The 21,886-nt window shown below is 36.5% G+C and overlaps 2 protein-coding genes across 3 annotated transcripts; one reads left to right on the top strand and one right to left on the bottom strand.

The window, feature by feature from the left end:
* Nucleotides 1–1,265: 1,265 nt before the first annotated feature.
* hapstr1b (HUWE1 associated protein modifying stress responses b) lies at nucleotides 1,266–7,214 on the bottom strand. Its single transcript, XM_055206008.2, has 4 exons — nucleotides 6,819–7,214; nucleotides 5,606–5,686; nucleotides 2,633–2,908; nucleotides 1,266–2,428 (listed from the first exon to the last, which is right to left on the bottom strand). Exons 1-4 carry the CDS (start codon nucleotides 7,012–7,014, stop codon nucleotides 2,187–2,189), a joined length of 795 nt encoding a protein of 264 aa, XP_055061983.1. The 5' UTR covers nucleotides 7,015–7,214; the 3' UTR covers nucleotides 1,266–2,186.
* A 2,091-nt stretch (nucleotides 7,215–9,305) lies between these two features.
* On the top strand, nucleotides 9,306–21,585 carry abcg2b (ATP-binding cassette, sub-family G (WHITE), member 2b). 2 transcript variants are annotated; one of them, XM_073866189.1, is made up of 16 exons: nucleotides 9,306–9,363; nucleotides 9,520–9,690; nucleotides 11,641–11,700; nucleotides 11,778–11,895; nucleotides 12,092–12,253; nucleotides 12,447–12,598; nucleotides 12,730–12,881; nucleotides 15,379–15,462; nucleotides 15,554–15,696; nucleotides 15,949–16,100; nucleotides 16,760–16,849; nucleotides 17,689–17,813; nucleotides 18,181–18,335; nucleotides 18,412–18,501; nucleotides 18,652–18,695; nucleotides 20,049–21,585. In XM_073866189.1, exons 2-16 carry the CDS (start codon nucleotides 9,527–9,529, stop codon nucleotides 20,194–20,196), a joined length of 1,839 nt encoding a protein of 612 aa, XP_073722290.1. In that variant the 5' UTR covers nucleotides 9,306–9,363; nucleotides 9,520–9,526; the 3' UTR covers nucleotides 20,197–21,585. The 2 variants fall into 2 exon arrangements, with proteins under 2 accessions (XP_073722290.1, XP_073722291.1); XM_073866190.1 differs by lacking the exon at nucleotides 9,306–9,363 and having other exon boundaries at nucleotides 9,444–9,690; nucleotides 15,554–15,663.
* The last annotated feature ends 301 nt before the right edge of the window (nucleotides 21,586–21,886 follow it).

Genomic DNA, 21,886 nt, shown 5'->3' with positions numbered 1-21,886 from the left:
TTCAGAAATTCGGGTGTAAAAATGTCTCTTTAAAAATTAAAGAGAGCATGCCCCCCACTATTTTAAACATATGGTGCGAAATGCAGTACAATCATAAAACACCCCAAGACCTACAAAAAAAGTCTCTTGGTGCCAATCTCTAAACCCCACAGGAAGTCAGCCATTTTGAATTTTCTGTAGTTCAAATTTTTTATCCGCCACGTTTTATTTTGTGCCACCATACTTACTCGTGTAACTACTCTTATAACAGTCTTTAAACAGGGAAAACATGGAAGTGTTTGGTGGCTTCTAAATTCATCCCTGTTTGGATCCTAAGGAATGAATGGGGCTAGGCTAAATGCTAACACATTTACGACAAGCTGTACAAAGATTAAGTGCACACATTGAAAAAATAAGTTATGTATTCATTCTTCTAAGTTAAGGTAAGAACATAGTAAAAATATTGAAAAAAAGTGGTGTTTTCCTTTAAGCCTCATCTGATCTGTGAAACCAGAGGTTAGTATAAAATGTGTATGCTCTTTCAAAAAATTATTTTAATTTTAAAGTTTTTTTCTTTTTTGTTTATTCTTTATTATCAAGCAAATTTAATTTGTTTACTGATGAACACTGGCTTCTTTCTTATCAGGAAAGTGTGTGCAGGCCACTCTTTGCAGTTTTCTTTAAAGGTCATGTGATGTGATTTTTAGATATATTAAAGGAATTAGACTAAGCTTAAACTTGCATGCATATTTAAACAAGAACTAGAAACAAAGTGTTACAAGTTTTACATGATGCACCTTTACAAACATACCTTAAAAAAACATTACTGGTGTGCATCTTGAGACAAAACAATAGTAGATATATGTTAAGATATGTTCGTAAAAGGTGTTTTTAAATTAAAGCATCTCAAACATGCATTTTAGTCTAGGACTAGGATAAACCCCATCCAGGAAACCACCCCATATTATTCATCTCTCTGTAGCTTAACTCGTTTATTATTATAAAGCATAGCTTTCTAGTGAATTTTTTTTTTTTACTTCTGCAGATATTCTCATTAAATGCCAAATAAAAGCTGAACAAAAGTGATGGCAGCCATTTTAAAATCATTGTTATTAACAGCTGTTGTTGACAGGCTGTCCATTAAACAGTAACAGATTGTACATTCAACACAACATTGTGTGTGTTCAGCATACTGCCATCTTAATCCCATTTTACAGGGGGAAAAAAAATAGATAATTGGCCATAAAAGTGAACAATGTGCAATGACATAAGATGGCAGAAAAAGATGTAGTTAAAAGCTTGATTTCTTTAATGCAAGAATCATTATTGTACATTAACAATTCAATGGTCTCTGCACAGCTTTTTTTACAATATGTACCACAAGTCTATGTCAGCACCTACAGGTATTTACATTACATAATGTTACACTGGAGACAAAGGTGCCGGGGAAAGTGTGTAGAAACAGGAAAAATGAACAAGACAGAGAGAGAGATGCTCGGGAAGAATGCTGGGAAATTGAAGCAAGTACTGAAGAAAAATAAGATGTGCATGACAGCAGACGTACGGCTATTGCAGCACTTGTGCCTGCTACTTGAGCAGAATTAAGAGAAGGCAAAAGAAAATCATGAATAACATTGTCAATAATATTTAAAAATAAAACTTGTTGCTTTGAAGCCGCTGTGTGTGGTAACGGAGAGCTCGGGCAGTGACAGATGCTGGAGGAAGAGGCAGGTACCACACGCAGCCACACCAACACAAAACTGACCATTTGCACCCTCGCACGCATCAGTCACATACACACACATGTCAGTCTCCTACATACATACGCACAAATGTAGCTCATTATATTGCGAACATGCACACAAAGATGTTTCTTTTCTTGTTCCTGCGTTCAATTGTGTCAGTTCGGCCTTTAACACAAACCTTACACGCACACGCACACAAACAGTCAACTCACACAACAATATAGTGAACGGTGTCGTGTGTTTGTTGACAGAATCCTATGGAAGGGCACTTAGGCCTCTGCACTGAGCACCGCCTCCCACTGACGACCTCACTGGGCTCTTGTGACGAAATCGGAGAATGTGCTGGGCTGTGGTGAGCACTGTTATTGGTTGCTTTCATTTCCTGGTCTGAATAAAGATGCGAGGATGAGTGAGGAGTGGCGTTTTCTCATTTCGCAGTTGCATTTCACTTTTTTTAAGAGCTCAGATCATCCTATTGCGTTTGTGAGTGGGCGAGTCTGTTATGACGTCATTGCACTGGGCGGAGCTTCGCTTCCGAGTTCCGTTGTCGAGGTGGAGCGCCATCTCCTCAGCAATGAAAGTGTTGAGGTCCACATCGTGAAGGCCGTTTCGGCGACGGCCGGGAGCGGAGCCGGCGCTCAGGTGTGTAGGTGAACCAGGGGCTCCGGAGCGCATACTGATACTCGCCATTGCACCGCTTAGACCTTTAAATGCACAGGAAACATTGTATAAATGACTCGCTTATTAATTGCTAACACCTTTTAACAATTCATCATGAAGAGAAAGGACAGCGTGCTACTAGATGTTCCAGTAGCTCAAAGCAAGTAAGCACTTCATATTAAACACCTCATTATATACTTCTAGTACAAATTGTATCTTACAAAACGACAGCAAGGGACTACACTCACCATGAAGAGCAATGGCCTCCCTGAAGGGCTGCAGATCCGTTTCTACAGATGAACTTGTCTCAGAGGATGCGGGTCGGCTTGGCGACACCACTGTAAGTCTTGGAGGAGCTCTGGAGCTACGTGGTGGTGGGGCTTTACCACAAAGGAAGCTGATGAGATCCTCGCGTCGAATTGTCCGCCTCCTCTTCTTCACCCATGCCAGGACGTCTTTGTTTCGTCGCTGATGACCGATCTGGATACCCAGCTCGTAACTGCGCTGATGGGCATCAACGCTCTCTGAAAGACAGAAAAAATCTGCGTGAGCATTTCTTTGCATGCAAATTAATAATTTGTGCCTATACACCACAGATGTTTATTAATGCCTCTGCGTTTTGTGCCGAAGGTCTTGCGTGACAATTCTTAAACTCAAAAGCTCCCATTTATTATTTACACGCCATCAAGCTTTGTTTTAATAATGAGAATATGCAAATGACACATCAAGAAGCTCAAAAGCTATGAAGGGTAATGGGAATTACTCAAGAGAAATTCTTCAAGTTGGTAATCATAAAAAAGCTATAATAGACATTTGCATTGATCAACTCGTGTCCAAAATATTTCTGGCTATAAATAAACTTCACAACACAGCTTAAGTGATACTTAAATAAATCCACAGTCACTCTACACTGCGAGAATGCTAACTTTGTCCAGACACAGCAATAAACGAATAGCTTGGCATTTGAATTCGCAAGTCACCAAACTTGACCTTTCATTAACATTTCTTAAAAAAAAGCTTGTGTCCCCACTCTGTTTGAATATAAGGATCTGTACTTTACCGGGGAAATTCACAACCCAATTACTAACAGGCAGGTACTAAACAGTCTGGTACTAAAACATCTCGCTGAGAACATAATATAAATAACGTACTTGAGTCCTCAAGGGCATGTCGGTGGTGCTGTTATCTGTGAGGATGAGATGAATCAACTAGAAAGTTGTTCATCATCTGAGGACAGAATGAAACATACTCGAGCTGCATGTATCCAACACGCAGGACGCTATCGGGGGATATCAAACACCACTCACCACATCCTGTCAAACTTGCTTATATAAGCTGAAGACGAAAAATACCAAAACAGTCAATTCACAAGCAGTCACGTCCAGTAACGTCTGACAGCTTCTAATAAAAAGACAAATCACCCATGACACACCATACATTTCTCTATTCGTTTTCCCAACCAACCAGATCAATCCTGAATCATGACTTAAGTCTTGCCATTAACACCAGCAACTGCTGCAGTACATATGTTTAACATCAGAACTATATCCATCATTTACATCACATTTATGCATCTAGCAGACACTTTTATCCAAAACAACTTCTATTGCATTCAAGCTATACATTTTTTGTCAGTATGCATGTTCCCTGGGACTTAAACTGAGCTGCAGTGCAAACTGTGTGGGGCAAGGAAGAAATCGATAGAAATATGAAAAGTCCCATTGTCCGACATGTTTTTAACTTGTGAACAAGCTACTGAACACCGTTTTGCTGTATGTTGCTGGAATTCTGTAGAAAAAAAGTATAAATCACAATAGTTGCTCTTCCATTACCATAACTAAAATTGTGATTTGAAAATCCACCCAATGGCAGCACGTCAACTTTTCAAAAGCTCCCATATATCTCAACAAAATTGTTCTTGAGGTGCTTTATCACATTAAAATAAAGGAATATCACAACACGGCAATGGTAACTGAAAAGTATTTTTTTAACATTAACAGGTCACCTGACGGGAACATGATTAATCTCTAAAGATGAGAAGTCACATACTTAAACACCTCATCCATGGCCGCTCCCAAGTTTAAGGGGCTTTCCTTCCCAATAACGCTTGGAAAATACACCTGCGTCTACTTCGATTAAAATAACGGCTTTTGCAGTGGCTGCGATACAAGTAAACCTACCAACATCCATCATCATGATTTTTTCAGCATGCGAATATGGGCGGGAAGCGCTTTGTCAATGGCTGCGTCTGAAAGCTCTTAAATGCCGCCTCCGAAGGTAGCATTTCAAGGCATGAAGGCACGTCCGAATCCAATGTTTGTTTACTTCCTGTATCCTGAGATAACTTCACTGCCTTTGTCCCATAATTCTTTGCATGTACGTGCATGGAGAATGTGACTGGTCGAGTTTGAAAAAAATAAAATGGCAGCTAATGAAGAAGCTGAAGCAAAAATTTAGTGTAAATAGTTTTATTTTCATTCTTTTAATTGTATTTTGAGCGAGAAATTAGTATTATAGTTTTAAAATATGGGCTAAGTTATCACAAAGGCGCTCCAAAGTGCTCCATTTTGCTGCCTATGAAGGCTGCTCAAACGCATTTCCCAGAGCTGCCTTCATGCCTCCGAAGTCATCGCCTCATGAGGCAGCGAGACAACAAGTCAGCTGCCTAAGCTTTCATAAGCTAGCCAATATAAGTTATTTGGCTTCGTCCATCTTTGCATTTTAGTAGAAAGGCATGCTGTGATGAAACTGGTCACATATCTCCACGTAATACGAATTTGCAGAGTTCACCACACTTGAACTTTAGTACTCAGCGAAATGTAAAATATCTTCTCATGAGCTTGCGTTTTCGGCCTGACGCATTCGCGTGCGAATGAATGGAAGTAAATAGGAAAAATTAAGTGTAGTGTGACTGCCACTTTATTGTGAGAGGAAAAAATACTTTCTGGTAAATGGAAACGCCATCATTTCGGACTAGCTTTTTAATTGACATTTATAAACATTGCAAAGGTTTTGCGTAAATCTGCAGGCTAATGGCGCTCAACTTTCCTATAAAAATCTTGTTGTACGATAATGACGTATCGCAAGGATTAATACCACAAAACCTTGACATCCAAATGTTTACCATCACCCTTGCACGGTCACGCAGTGAGTCAAGACAAAGGGAGAAACTCAGATTAAACACAAAGGCTTTCCTAACATACAACAATACTTTAACTTACCTTTGTATAGGTTAGTAACGGCAGTTGCAGCATTTTGAAAGGGAACCCACAAGGAAAGCCCCTGTTGTTGACATACTCTATCTGTGAACGGAAAGCAAAGGAAATGTTTACATTGCATTTAGACACACGTCACATCCCGTCCAAATAACACGTTCATAACAAGATCTGAACTCTCAGCTTCACGTTTTAGGTATCTTTACAACCCTACACAGTTTGTATCAAAACCCAGTGAGCTGCCATCCCATAAAGCACTTGTAGACATCACAAGCTTGCTTATAAGATGATAAGAAGTCTATGATGCCCAGAAATGCTGCTTATATAGACAGCACACAAGTTTTGAGTCACAGTCATAAATTAGACACGACGTCTATATTTGATATGTTGCTACGCCATTTTGTTGACTACCTTTCGTTTATCTGATTGCACCATTTAGCTTCTTCTATAAATCATTGTGATACTCATAATCTACACCAACTTTATTACAATTTATGTGTAGTTTATGACAAACACACAATACAAAAGCAGCGTTAAGTGTATAGCGCTGACACATTAACTTGAGTCTTTAAACTTAGCCTTGCTAATCCTGCCTCGCTCGCCATTTTGTTTCGCATCCCATTATTGTTTTTTAAAAACGTCATGTTTTTAACGTCTATTAAATCTACTATATCTAAACTGTTGTTTATAATCACGCATGGCACGAGACTTTAAAACAAAGAGGCTTTAGGGAATAAAGAGAGTTATTTTCATGAGACGAACTCCTCCCTGCGCTTCGCCATTTTGTTTTGCCGATAGACAACCTACCGGGAAAAGCTTAACCAAACAACCAAATATCAACAAAACTCTTTAGATACGCCACAAAACGTATTGTTAATGACAGTGAACACGTAAATGTGATATTTTTGTACTTTATCGCCACATAAAGCGGACTGATCTGCCAGTATTGTCACTTCACAGACATCTAGCATCGATGCTAATCTCGTAACGTTAAACGCCACCGACCTTCAAAACAACAAAAATAGAAAAAAAAACTCTCACAAAATGAACCCTAAACGTGTTTTGTTACAAAGCAACTCCTTGTCGTCTTAACTAAGTTATGTTTAACTAAATTGCGCTGATTAACCGTTTAGCATACGAGTTAGTGTCCTTTGTTTGCCAGTATGTCACAATTAGCTGGTTAGCTCGCTATAGCGACGCTCCATTATATATTTCACACCTTTATACAATTGGGCGACGGCTGTGGCGGAATTTTGGAAGAGATGCCAGAGTTTTTGTTGGCTCTGCTCGGTTTCCTCCTCGCTCGGTTCCTCCTGCTCGGCCTCCGCTAGGCACTGCCGCTCCCATTTGGAGAACCAGTGCTCGGGTCCGTGTTCCTGGATCTCCGCTTCCCCCTCCTCCTTCTTCTCCTCCATGGCCGCAAAAATGCAAAAACGGCTGCTATAACGTTGCAAAGTGCTTCTTTAAGTTCTCCGTGACGATTAAACCCGACCGTGGTCGTTTGTCGGCGGCGGCCTCATCGACAGCTGTTAGTTTACGTCTGCATAGCGAACCGTGCACTTCTCCGCGACCTGCGACGCCACACAGTCGATGAAAACAACTTAACGTTGACTGCCCTCATGCCCCGCCTCCTTGAGTTACGCTCGACTCTCGTTGGCCGTTGAAGCGCGGGGCGTGGCTTGGCGACACAAGCTCGACCGTTTATTAGATGTGTCAACTGTATGTCATCTGTCATGGAGCGACAATGAATGCAGACCACGCCTATATGTATGTGAAGTGCCACACCAAATACTTGACCGTGAAGCACACTAGTAGGAATGCTGGATTGCGCAAGCACATAATAAACCGCTGTTCGTGCGATGAAAGCTTTTACAAAGTGTTTTCAGGTTACTTAGATTCATTAAAGTAGGCGTCACTTGAACAAAGAGTACTGAATTTGTTTTTTTTACAGCCTGTTGTGATTACTTTCAGTGGCCTATAGGGGGCGTCAGACTTTTATAAACACCTTTCAACCGCAGTAGTTCAGCAGAAAATAACAATAGCCCATTACATGCTACTTTTATGTTAGTGACTAATACTTGTGAATCAGAATACACATAAACTGTGTATATAGACCAGAAGTATGATCAATTTGTTTAGAGAGCTATCAACATATTGTGTTACTTGCTTTAAATACATTTAAGCTTTAATATAACTTATAATGCATCTACTATAATCCATGGTGGAAATTAAATTAAGGCTAATGACGTTATAGGAGCTAAACTAATTTAGTGAAAATGTATTTAACTTCATGGCTTTATTTTTATGTGAAAATATTTTCACAACATGTAAGACCGTATAGGTCATTCATCTTAATAAAACGTAATACAGTTATTTTTCAATTAAATTCATTATACATTAAACATACTGTCCTATATTAATTCATCTTTATTTCATAACATCAGTGACCGAAAAAAATACATTAAGATGTTTTTAACAGTCAGGCACAATGTTGTTGCTAGTCTCTCACTGCAAACAGGCTGCAGGAAAGATTTAAAAATATTTCAAGTTGTATTTAATTTTTATTAAACGGATAGTTCACCCAAAAATAAATGCGTCAACATTTACCATCCTTACTGTGCGTTCACACCAGACGCGGAAGAAGTGGCAAAAACGTGCTATTCGCACGTAATTGGACGCTTGAACATTTACTCGCTTCGTTCGGGCGTGAAAATCATGAAATTATATTTAATAAATAGATTAAATATTTAACACATCCCAAATTGTTTAAAAGATTGCTTAAGAGGTTGTTTGCAATACTTGTTAATTTATTTAAGAGATGAATTAATAGAAGCTCAACCCATGTTTTTTATTTATTTATCATTGAATTAAATTAACAACATACATAAATAAAAAATAAATTGACAGTAACAATACAAATATAAAGTATGCTGGGTGAATTTACAATAAAATAGTAAATAAAGTACAGATTTTCAAAGTTTTCAGAGTCTTTAAGATAATCTAGAATCAATATAAAGTTCAGCTCAACCCATGTTGGCAATGACATAAGATGTGCCATGATGTCCACTAGATGGCAGAGTTTTGAATTTCTTGTTATCCTTAACTGGTTAAGTTATGCTTGAATTAAATATACTTGTTGTTAACTCCCTTTGTCAGCCTACCTGCGCTCAGATGCACCAAATTTTAAGTGATCAATATTACTATTATAGGTAGTGTTTTGTATTTTAAGTTATTAGTGTAACAGTGATATGATTGTTACAAGAGTTTTTCAAATATTATTAAAGTTAATAAAAAATAAATCAAACTATATTGTGGAATAACCCAAAAAGACCCAACAACAACCCCATAACTTTCTTGAATCCCATAAAGTATGCATAAACAAGCTAGCATCTGGAGAGAAAATACAATGATTTAACACATAAAGTACTTATAACACAAAAAAAGGTCAGTACAAAATATTTCATACATGCAAAGTTTGGGCTTTATCGACATATAAACTTTTCAGTATGTTTCCCGTACAGAGCTTAAGTCTAGTCCAAACTTGAGCTGTTTTAACTGAAAATATATCAGTGCTGTTCTTTTGTCTCAAAATGCACCCCAGTAATGTTTTTGTATGTTTGTAAAAACTACTTAAATTTTCTATGTAACTAAGATCTTTCTTTGGAACTACCATTATATGTTCTTTCCCTAGTACCGGTGTTACATATACAATACAGCGTGTGTTACATAGCATCTGACCATGCAAAATACTCAGAAGGACTTTGGTAAGGTCATATAGTGATATGTAACTCTTCGGATAATTAACGGCTTGAAAAGGCCCTGAATGGGAGGGGCATCTATATATGTCTATCTGAATATACGTTCCATCTGGGAGTTTGTCATTTTCATTATCATTTCTTCTTTGCTTTCTCCTGTCTCAGTCTCTCCATGGATGTATGTCAGATGAAAATGTTGTCATCTGGGGATACAATGGTGCATGTAGAGGTACCTGGTCCAACTTTGACATTCCAGAACATTCACTATTGTGTTAGAGAAAGCCGTGGACTTTGCCGTAAGAGAGGACCTAAGAAAGACATCCTGAAAAATGTCAGGTACAGATGTCTTTTTTATTTGTTCAGAAAGCATACTCTGGTTCTGGTATTGGTTTTGGAGTGTTTGGACAAGATGGTAAAATTATGTTTTAGTTGTTTTAGTTTTAACTAGATTTGAAAGGACTCACTATTATTGGAAACAACGCATAACAAGCTTGTGTTTACAAATAAGGAAAGAAGTGTTAAGTCAGTACATCTGCAGGATTTAGTTGTTACTTAAGTAATGCTTTTATATACCAGAAGAACACAAGCAATATAAACAATTGTTTTAATGATATTTCAATGATCCTGACAATGTTTTATAATATATGACCCTGGGTCACAAAGCCAGTCACACAAGTATATTTGTAGCAATAGCCAACAATACATGAGTCAAATTTATAGATTTTTTTATGCCAGAAATCAGAAGAATATCAAGTGAAGATCATGTATGAAGATATTTAGTAAATTTTTATATTTCATAAAAATATCAAAAATGCCAACAATACATGAGTCAAATTTATAGATTTTTTATACCAGAAATCATAAGAATATCAAGTGAAGATCATGTATGAAGATATTTAGTAAATTTTTATATTTCATAAAAATATCAAAAATGCCAACAATACATGAGTCAAATTTATAGATTTTTTTTATACCAGAAATCATAAGAATATCAAGTGAAGATCATGTATGAAGATATTTAGTAAATTTTGATATTTCATAAAAATATCAAAAATGCCAACAATACATGAGTCAAATTTATAGATTTTTTTATACCAGAAATCATAAGAATATCAAGTGAAGATCATGTATGAAGATATTTTGTAAATTTTGATATTTCATAAAAATATCAAAAATGCCAACAATACATGAGTCAAATTTATAGATTTTTTATGCCAGAAATCATAAGAATATCAAGTGAAGATCATGTATGAAAATATTTTGTAAATTTTGATATTTCATAAAAATATAAAAAATGTATTTATCATTAGTAATATGTGTTGCTAAGGACTTTAAAGGCAATTTTCTCAATATTTAGATTTTTGCACCCTTAGATTCCAGATTTTTATATAGTTGTTTTGCAGAGAAATATTGTCCTATCCAATGAAAAGTTTATTTATTCAGCTTTCAGATGATGTTTAAATCTGAATTTTAAAAAATTAACCCTTATGACTTTGTGGTCCAGGGTCACATATGGTAAGTAAATGTGTTAAAATAGGGTAAATATATTATGTGTGTATACGATTATAAATTTTCTACACTTAACATATTTTTTTTTATTTTAACATGTTATTTAATATGAATTATATATATAACATTATATATAACATTGACTGGAGTTTTTGTTCTCACACTTTTAAAGGTATCAGTCATATTTCATTTGAACATGGTAACAACTGACAACCTTTTAAGTCCACATAATACTATAACTAAAATTATTATTTTTATTTTTTTAAAGTATTTTTTCAGAGGTGTAAAGTACTCCTTTTTACTTTAATCAAGTATATTTTTAAACAAGTGCATAATTTCAAACTTTTGAATCCACCTTATTTAATATTAAATTTCATTTAATAGATAATTACATTAAAAATCTAGTACTTAATTACTTTCCTCAAATGTTAATGGACGTTTCTGAGGGTAAGTTTGTGTTTTTTAGTATGGACCCGCAAAATGTAAGTTTAATGTCAATAGTAGAATTTCAGCCTAAACTAGCATGTAGCATTAACAAGCAGTTGGTTTTAGTGTTGTAACAAAATTTTTATAAATTTAATATGTAATTTAATGCTGGGGCATACGTCTCGACTGTAATGTTATAGTTGGTGTTGTGTTGAGATTGTTTTCCAGCAGTCTTTTGCATGCACAAGGTTTACATAAGAAGGAGGAAACAATGGTGTTTGAGGCTCATGATATGTCCTTAAAAAATACTTTCATACTTTACACCTCTGTTCATTTAATTGCTAATTTCAGTGGCATCATGAAGACGGGACTGAACGCTATCATGGGAGCTACAGGAAGCGGCAAAACATCGTAAGACATCCCTGAAAACTATATAATACACAGCACACCGGCATCGAAGCTGAATTTCTAATGATTTGCGTGTTAAGGTTGTTGGACGTGATTTCTGGAAGAAAGGATCCACGTGGTTTGCGTTCAGGTCAAGTTCTGGTTGACAACAAGGTCGTGACCTCTGAACTCCGGCTTATGTCGGCCTATGTTGTACAGGTCAGTATGCTGAGCTCTCTGGCAGTCTTAAACTAGGTTAAATGTGGGTTCTGGTACACTATGTTAAATGTTCATGAAGGATGGATTGAAGTGTATTGTAATTTTTTATTGTTTACTAATCAAAAGATTTACTAGGTTGCATTTATTTGGTTTCATTAAAAAAATCTGTCAGACAATGTTGTCTGTCTGTCTGTAGGATGATATCCTGATGGGCACGCTTACTGTGCGAGAGAATCTCTTATTCTCTGGAAATTTGCGGTTGCCAAGGCAACAGTATTCCGCTGGCGATAAGAAAAAGAAAGTGGAGAGCATCATCCATGAGCTTGGGCTGGAGGACTGCGCAGACACAAAGATTGGTCAAAAATGCTACTGGGTCAATAAAGATTAATTAACACATTTTTGTGTCCAAAACTGCAGTATTACTTAAATGTACCTCTTCTACATATACATTTTGTCAGTTTTTGAAGAACAAAACAAGGATTTTTTTATATTTTATAGCATAGTATTTTTAATATTTAAACTGCAGTATATTGCCTTTTCTCCAGATTGGTACAGAGTTTTTAAGGGGTGTATCAGGAGGAGAAAGAAAGCGTTGTAGCATTGGTATGGAGCTCATTACATCTCCTACACTTCTGTTCCTGGATGAGCCGACCACAGGCCTTGACTCCAATACAGCCAACAGCATCATGGGTCTATTGCACAGGTAGAAACTTATGCCTGATTTAATTACACCTCTGACTGAGACTATAGTGCCTACATAACCTTTACATAGCCAGAAGAACATGCAACCTTTATTCTGATCTAATTTGATTTCATCTCTTCTGACTTCTTCAGGTTGTCACGGGGTGGTAAAACTATCATTTTCTCCATCCACCAGCCACGTTATTCCATTTTCAAGCTGTTTGATCACCTGACGCTCCTCCATAAAGGCGAGATGGTTTATGCCGGACCTGCTGGCAAAGCCATGGACTACTTTCAGAGTCTGGGTACAATATATTACACGTTATTGGTTAAAAATAAATTAAAATCAATAAACCATCATTGTCTGTCATTGTAACTGTCTGTCTGCTTGTCTGGCTATCTGTCTGTCTGTTTGTCTGTCTGTCTGTCTGTCTGTCTGTCTGTCTGTCTGTCTGCCTGTCTGACTATCCATCTATCCGTCTGTCTGCCTGTCTGTCTGTTCATCTACCCGTCTAGCTGTCTATCCATCTATCTATCTATACATCTACCTGTCTGTCTGGATCCCTATCTTTTTATCTATTTATCTGCCTGTATGTATGCCTGCCTCTCTGTCTATCCATCTGCCTGATTGTCTGTCTGTCTATCTATCTACCTGTCTATCCATCTTCCTTTATGTCTGTCTACCTATCCATCTGCCTGATTGTCTGTCTGTCTATCTGTCTGTCTATCCATCTTCCTGTCTGTCTGCCAGTCTATCTGTCTGTCTGTCTGACTATCCATCTACCTGTCTGTCTGACTGCCTGTCTATCTGTCTGTCTATCTATTTATCTATCTATCCATCTGCCTGTCTGTCTATTCATCTACCCATCTAGCTGTCTATCCATCTACCTGTCTATCTGTCTATTCATCTACCTGTCTGTCTGGCTGCCTATCTTTTTGTCTATCTATCTACCTGTCTATCTGCCTGCCTCTCTGTCTATCCATCTGCCTGATTGTCTGTCTGTCTGTCTGTCTGTCTGTCTATCTATGTGTGTGTCTGTCTGTCCGTCTGTCTGTCTGTCTGTCTGTCTGTCTGTCTGTCTGTCTGTCTGTCTGTCTAACTATGCATCTACCTGTCTGTCTGTCTGTCTGTCTATCTATCTGTCTATCCATCTTCCTTTCTGTCTGTCTGTCTGTCTGTCTGTCTATCTATCTCTCCGTCTGTCTGCCTGTCTGTCTGTTCATCTACCCGTCTGTCTGTCTGTCTGTCTGTCTGTCTGTCTAACTATGCATCTACCTGTCTGTCTGTCTGTCTGTCTTTCTGACTGCCTGTCTATCTGTCTGTCTATCTGTCAATTTACCCGTCTGTCTATCTATCTCTCCGTCCGTCTGTCTGTCTGTCTGTTCATCTACCCGTCTAGCTGTCTATCCATCTATCTGTCTATACATCTACCTGTCTGTCTGCCTCCCTATCTTTTTATCTATTTATCTGCCTGTCTGTATGCCTGCCTCTCCGTCTATCCATCTGCCTGATTGTCTGTCTGTCTATCTATCTACCTGTCTATCCATCTTCCTTTATGTCTGTTTATCTACCTATCCATCTGCCTGATTGTCTGTCTATCCGTCTGTCTATCCATCTTCCTGTCTGTCTGCCAGTCTGTCTGTCTGTCTGTCTGTCTGACTATCCATCTACCTGTCTGTCTGACTGCCTGTCTATCTGTCTGTCTATCCTTTTCCCCGTCTGTCTATCTATTTATCTATCTATCCATCTGCCTGTCTGTCTATTCATCTACCCATCTAGCTGTCTATCCATCTACCTGTCTATCTGTCTATTCATCTGCCTCCCTATCTTTTTGTCTATCTATCTACCTGTCTAGCTGCCTGCCTCTCTGTCTATCCATCTGCCTGATTGTCTGTCTGTCTATCTATCTTTCTATCCATCTTCCTTTCTGTCTGTCTGTCTGTCTGTCTGTCTGTCTGTCTATCTATGTGTGTGTCTGTCTGTCCGTCTGTCTGACTGACTATGCATCTACCTGTCTGTCTGTCTTTCTGACTGCCTGTATCTGTCTGTCTATCTGTCAATTTACCCGTCTGTCTATCTATCTCTCCGTCTGTCTGTTCATCTACCCGTCTAGCTGTCTATCCATCTACCTGTCTGTCTGCCTCCCTATCTTTTGTCTATCTATCTACATGTCTGTCTGTCTGTCTGCCTGCCTCACTGTTTATCCATCTGCCTGATTGTCTGTCTGTCTATCTATCTACCTGTCTTTCCATCTTCCTGTCTGTCTGTCTGTCTGTTTATCTACCAATCTGTCTGTCTGTCTGTCCGTCTGTCTGCCTGCCAGTCTATCTGTCTGTCTGTCTGTCTGTCTGTCTGTCTGTCTGTCTGCCTGTCTATATGTCTGTCTGACTATCCATATACCTGTCTGTCTGACTGCCTGTCTATCTGTATATCTATCCATTTCCCTGTCTGTTTATCTATCTATTCGCCTGCCTGTCTGTCTGTCTGTTCATCTACCTGTCTATCCATCTACCTGTCTGTCTGTCTGCCTCCCTATATTTTTGTCTATCTACATGTATGTCTGTCTGTCTGCCTCTCTGTCTATCATCTACCTGTCTATCTGTCTGTCTGTTCATCTATCTGTCTATCTGTCTTTCTGTTCATCTACCTGTCTGCCTGTCAGTTGGTCAGTCAGTCAGTCTGTCTGTCTGTCTGTAAAGAATGTGTACAGTAAATACTCCAATATAAATTATTGTCATCTTGGACAAAAGACAACTAAAATGACTAATGGCAAATTATTGAAATAGTTTTTTGTTGTTAAGGTTACACATGTGAGGCTTTCAACAATCCTGCAGATTTTTTTCTGGACATAACAAACGGGGAAACTATTTTGTCCACGCCAACAGGTAAAACAAAGCAGTGATCTTTAAACTGAAGCTTACATAAAACAGTTGATGCGATAGGGACGATGATACTGTTTAATCTCCTCTTTCTCAGAGAAGTCATTGGCTGAGCTGTACAGAGAATCTCAGTTCTGTGATGCCGTCGTAGAGGAAACGAAATGTATCACCGGCCCATCTGGTTCCTCATTTGAAACCAACAACAAGGCACCATCCTATGTCACACCTTTTTTCTACCAGGTGCGTGTCATAAGCGAATGGTTTTGAATCATGTGCGGTTCTCTGTGCGCGATAGTAAATGGTTAATTTTTAATGTTAAATTGACCCGCTGTTCAACTTTGTCATGCAGCTGTTATCAGGTCATGATGGGTGAATTGCAGATAATATCCATAAACTATGTCTGTTGAATGTTTTTTGTCTCTTGTGTGCAGTATATTTGTCTGCGTGTGGGATTTTGTGAACATGTGCATGTGGTTAAATGTTTGTGTTTAGATGAAGGTGGTGTGTTGGAGGACAGCACTGAACATTATTAGGAATCCTCAGACCTCGTATGCTCAATTTGGTCTGAATATCATCTTTGCAATTTTGATCGGCCTCATCTACTACCAGATGCCTAAAACTCTTCCTGAAGCCATACAAAACAGGTATTTTCTGGACATATCCATCCATCCATTTGCTTGTCCATCACTTACAATTAAGATTGTGCTGCTTTACATTCACCACATACAGTACTGTGCAAAAGTCTTAGGCCACCACCATCAGACTTGTTGTTTTAGAAGTTTTAATGGCCATCCATATTTATTTTTCAATCTATTTTATACAAACAAAAAATACAGGAAATATGTACAAAAAAATAAAAAATAAATGTCTTCTTTAGTCATCGTCTGTGTTTAGTGTGACCTCTCTTGGCACTAAACACATCTTGAGCGTTTTTAAGCAGAATGAATTAAAAAGACAAATTTCTTTAAAATTATGATTTAATTTTATTTAGATTTAAGAGATCCTGCAGTTCCCCGCTATTGCTCAAGTGGAAGGGGAGTTTACCATAAAAACTTTTTACATTTTTATACAGTTTTTAATACTATATACACATTTCCTGTATTTTCTATTCTATTAAAGAGACTGAGAAACAATTATATATGATCACTAACATTGCAAAAACCACTAATCTAATTCTGGCATGGTGGCTTAAGACGTTTGCACAGCACTGTACATTCATGTGAAAAGAAGTAACACACAATTGCATTTTGAAGGTTAACGCATTTGTGAAATGGGCAATTTTTTTATTACTGTGTGTTTGTAGGATTGGAGCTTTCTTCTTCCTTATAATCAATATGGTGTTTGGCAACCTATCAGCGGTGGAGCTCTTCATCAATGAAAGAAAGATCTTTGTGTGAGTGTAATTTTATTCATTACACTGTAAAACAAAATCTGTAGAAATTACAGTGTTATTGCAGCTGTGTTGCCGGTAACTTACTGTAGATTTAAATTTATGTTATTTACTGGGAACATTTTGTTCAAAGCTAAATAAACATTAAACATTTCTTTGTCTTTACAGAGTAAAACTAAAAAAACAGCATCAAGCAAAACATTCTGGGAAACAAAATCTGAAGCAAAAAACAGAAAAAGGTTGACGATGATTTCTGGTTCCCAGAAGGCTTTGGATGAGGCTGTTATTGTATAGTTTTATTCTGTAAAGATAAAGACTTGTTAATATTTAAAATTGATTTAACTTTGAACAAACTTTTGCCAGTAAATAACATATTTAAAATCTACGGTAAGTTACCGGCAACCCAGCTGCAATAACATTGTAATTTCTACAGAATTTTTGTATGTGTAAAATTAAATAAATTAAATTTATGTGTGATATTTAATTTAATTTAAAATATAGTAGTCTAGTATATAAGAAAATACAGTAGGGTTTCTTGTGCTGTAAATTAAAATACAGCAATGGTACTGTAAGTTCAAAATACAGTGAAATTACAGTATATGATTTTATGGTAACTTAATGGCATCCAACTGCCAGTAGTTACTGTAGAATTTACAGCAAAGTTTTCACAGTGTAACATGACAGATTAATTTATGATACTTTCTATTCAAAATATTTATGATTATAATCAAAGATTTTGTGTATCTATCAATTTCAAATCACAAAGTGTCCATTCTTATGTATAAAATTTTTTTTTTTTACAAAATTATATGTGTATTTATGCATTTTTGTGTGTGTTTAAGACATGAGAACTCTGGAGGATATTACCGGACATCTGTGTATTTCCTGTCTAAGGTGTTTGTGGATTTGTTACCAAATCGCATCATACCACTTTTAGCCTTCGCCTCCATTGCATATTATATGATGGGTGAGAACATATTTGTACAGTAGTTAAACAAATCTTGAGTGCATATTTATAAGTTCACTACATCTATACTTTAACCATTACAATCATTTGTGACACGCACAGGACATCACTGTAAAAAATGTCTGTAGAAATTACAGTATTAATGGGCATTACTGGCAACTAGCTGCCAGTAACTTACTGTAGATTTTACATTTATGTTATTTACTGGCAACATTTTGTTCAAAGTTAAATGAACATATAACATTTTTTGACTTTATCTTCTACAGTAAGTTACTGGCAACCAGCTGCAAAATTTCAGCACATTTTTTAGAGTGTAACCTTCTCAACTACAGTAAAATACAGTAAGTGCATGTGTGTGTGTAAACAGGGTTGAAGCCGGCATTTACAGCGTTCCTGTGCTTTGCATTGACCTTGTCTTTGGTCAGTCTGGCAGGAGTCAGTTTGGCGTTTCTGGTCAGTGCCAGCGTGAACTCATTCGCCATGGCCAACGCTCTCATCGCCATTCCTTTTATCTTCATGATGGTCAGATTACAAACATCTTCTCTGAAGTTTTCATGTAAATTATACTTCCGCTTAACTATCGTTTTCTATATCGCAGGTTTTTGGCGGGTTCCTTGTGAACCTCAACTCCATGCTCAGCTGGTTGTCCTGGCTCCAGTGGGCCAGTATCTTTAAATACGGGCTAAATGTAAGAACAACCAAACTGATATTATAAAAAGAAATCCAAACAAAATACAATTTGCTTTTGGCAAGATATCATTTGTTGTTTATGTGCATTTTAAATTCATATCAGTTTATATCAGCAGTGCTGATTATAACAGTGTGCTGTTTTTTGTAGGCTGTGACTATAAATGAAATGAAAGGGCTGGTCTTCAATGCTACGTAAGTTGATTATACAACCATAAGATGCTTATGTAACTGATTTTGTAATGTTTCTGATGATAAAAACCACAGATTCATGTACGTACAAAGAACTAGCACAGAAAATATATACAGAGACAAATACAGAGACAATGCATAGAATTGCGTTGCTTATAGCCAAGAAATGCAGGTTTAAAGTTCCTCTGCAAGTCCCAAATCGAGTCCCACCCCCTCCACACCATCATCACAATACTGTCTATTTTATTGTTAAAAGCAGATGCCCTTTAGACCTATAAACAGAAAGTAGGATAAAGGTGAGATTATTGTTTAATGATAGTTCAGTGTATGTTCACAATGTTTGTAACTTAAGATATATTGACCTCTGGCTGCAGACCGAAATACTACAAATGCTGTGATCATTTAAAAATATTCGTTGACACAACCCAATTTCAACTTTCTTTTGAGTTAGCTAATATTTTTCAAGTTAAATTAACTTAAGATTTTAAGGCAACCAGGTAGCAACCAGGTAACAAACAAGTAACAACCAGGTAACAACAAGGTTTAAGTTGAACAGATCTTTTTTATTTTTCAAGTTAAATTAACTTAAGATTTTAAGGCAAACAGGTAACAACCAGGTTTAAGTTCAACAAATCTTTTTTTACAGTGCATAACATTTTTGTTTTGCATTGGGCATGTTAATATGTCCTACTGAAGAACATTCAATATTTTATCCAAATTATTTTGAACATTTTGCATATGAATTATTACACTGTCAGACAAAAATGTTCCCTAGCATGTTTTACACCTAAAGAGTTCATGTAACTACCTCATAATGTACCAAATGTATACATATCTGTACCTAAATGGTATTTTATGACTTTTTTAAAGGGCACTAGTGACACCCAGGGACCATGTTTGACTTTTTTCCCAGGGTATTATTGATGAATAGCTTTTATGACATTTATATTTATTCCAAAGCGACTTACAAATTAGAGAGCATTACACATTTTGTCATAAAATGACATGAATTATTTATATTAAAGGTGTCAAAGGATGCATTAAAATAATATGTAAAATTGTTCTCTTATATCTACATATAAGTTATGTGAGTTTCTTAAAGGTGGGGTGCGTGATTTTTGAAAAAAAAAAAACACTTTGGAAAAGGGAGTCTGGGCGAGTATACCTCAATAAAATTATTATAATTTAGCACAAAAAATACTTCAAAGAAGGGTTTACAACAAATTTCGCCGCTTAATTATTTGTGAGCAATATTAAAAGTTATGCTTGTTTTGGTAAACACCACTAACAAATTTAACTCTTGATATAAGTTGACATTCAAGTCACACTGTCTGTCTCTCTTTTTCTCATCATCAGAATGACAGGAGAGATGTATCTTGAATCTCAGGGAATCGATTACAGCACATGGGGCTTCTGGCAAAACCAGGTGGCTCTGCTGGGCATTATACTCATATGTATGACGTTGGCTTACGTACAGCTACGTAGAATCAACCGCTGGAAATAGCAGAAACACATCATTCATACAATCTGACTGTTCACTTACAATGTAATTGTGCCTTTTTGTTGTATATTTATTACACTGTACATTGTAATATTTTAACATAAAGTTTAACATATTTTAACAATAAATAATACATTGTAACATTTATTTAAACCCTACACTGCTGTTGAAATTATATTTGTTACTTGTTTGAAATTATAGACGGTTTAACAAGCGGCTGTCGTGGTCCGCACGTAACTTCCGGTAAACTCCGCTAAGAATAAATAACAACAAAGTTCTTTAAATGTAGTTTATTTATATAACAAGCAAAAAAACAACACATAGATTACCTAGGAAACCAAAACATTTGTTATTTTCGACGAGGCATTTGTTCAAGAGATCAGTTTAGCAACTAGTCAGACCATTAAAAAAACAAAACCGGAAGTAAAGTTCAGATCCAGACGTGTATCGCGTCAGCGCACATGCGTCCGATGAAACCGTCTATACAAAACTAAACTAAAGAAAACAGGCAATTGTGCATCAGACTTTTGACTCAAAACCTATCCCTTACTGGGATATAGATATGACCAATGTGACAACTAGTCCCAATGTCCAGTTTATGATATCGTGCATAACTCTTCGTTAGCATTGAATGATTTTGCGCCACAAACAAAAAAGACTTCAGTTGGTGGTTTTGGATCATAAATAAAATTTTGTTTATGTAACCTAAGGTATTTATGTTGATAAAGTAATGCAAATTAATATTTTTATTTGAAAAAAAATAATTTAATTTAGATGTTACCAGCACATTATTTTCATAATGTTTGCTGTATTTAACAAAATGCTCTTCTATAAATTGTAAATATTTTAATACATTTTTTAAATCTGTATGGTTACGATTATGAAATCTGTGTTCTCCAAAAATAGGGTTGTCACAGAATACCGATATTGACATTAACCATGATATTAATTTTTAAAGATTTTACACATGTCATGTCAATACTACACATATACGATAATATTATAAATAATTCAGCAGACATTTAACATTTTACCCTTAGATACACAACGGTTACAACTAGGCTACTATTGTCTTTTCAGTATATGACTCATTGCCCAAAACCTCGAATAAAACAAAATTAACAAAAAAGATAAATTTGACTCATAGTATTGTTTATTTATGTTTAAAAAACAGTTAATAATATTGTTATCACGATTTCTTTTGACCACAATAATCGTGTAGGTAAAGTCTGATGTGCTGTATTTACACCTGTGTGTTTTAACCACTAGGTGGCAGCAGTGATTCAAGTCTTTGACCACTGTGATATACATTCATAGCCCTTTCATTTTTCCATTGCCCTGTTATAAATTATAGACAGTAATGTAATTTCCTAATAAATGCTCTAAACTGTTTATGACTCTCTCCGTCTCTCTCTCCCTTACACACAGAGGCATTAGTGATTTATTAACAACAAGCTTTCCAATAAAAACCTGTGTATACCGCTAATAATATTGTTTGGCAATATCATACTTCGATATACAACAATTGTGTTTGCATGGTATTCCACTGTGCTTGACTTTCACTCTAAAAAATATTGCTTGGACTCAACAAAAAAATTAACGCAACAGTTTGCATCAATTATTTTTACTACTTCTGAAATTAATTCTGGCCAACAAACTATAATAAGTTGGATGTACTTAAAAAATTTAGTTG

Source organism: Misgurnus anguillicaudatus, chromosome 3 (genome assembly GCF_027580225.2).
Source record: "Misgurnus anguillicaudatus chromosome 3, ASM2758022v2, whole genome shotgun sequence".
In the NCBI taxonomy this organism is placed as follows: Eukaryota; Metazoa; Chordata; class Actinopteri; order Cypriniformes; family Cobitidae; genus Misgurnus; species Misgurnus anguillicaudatus.
This window is presented reverse-complemented; position numbering and strand designations above follow the sequence as displayed.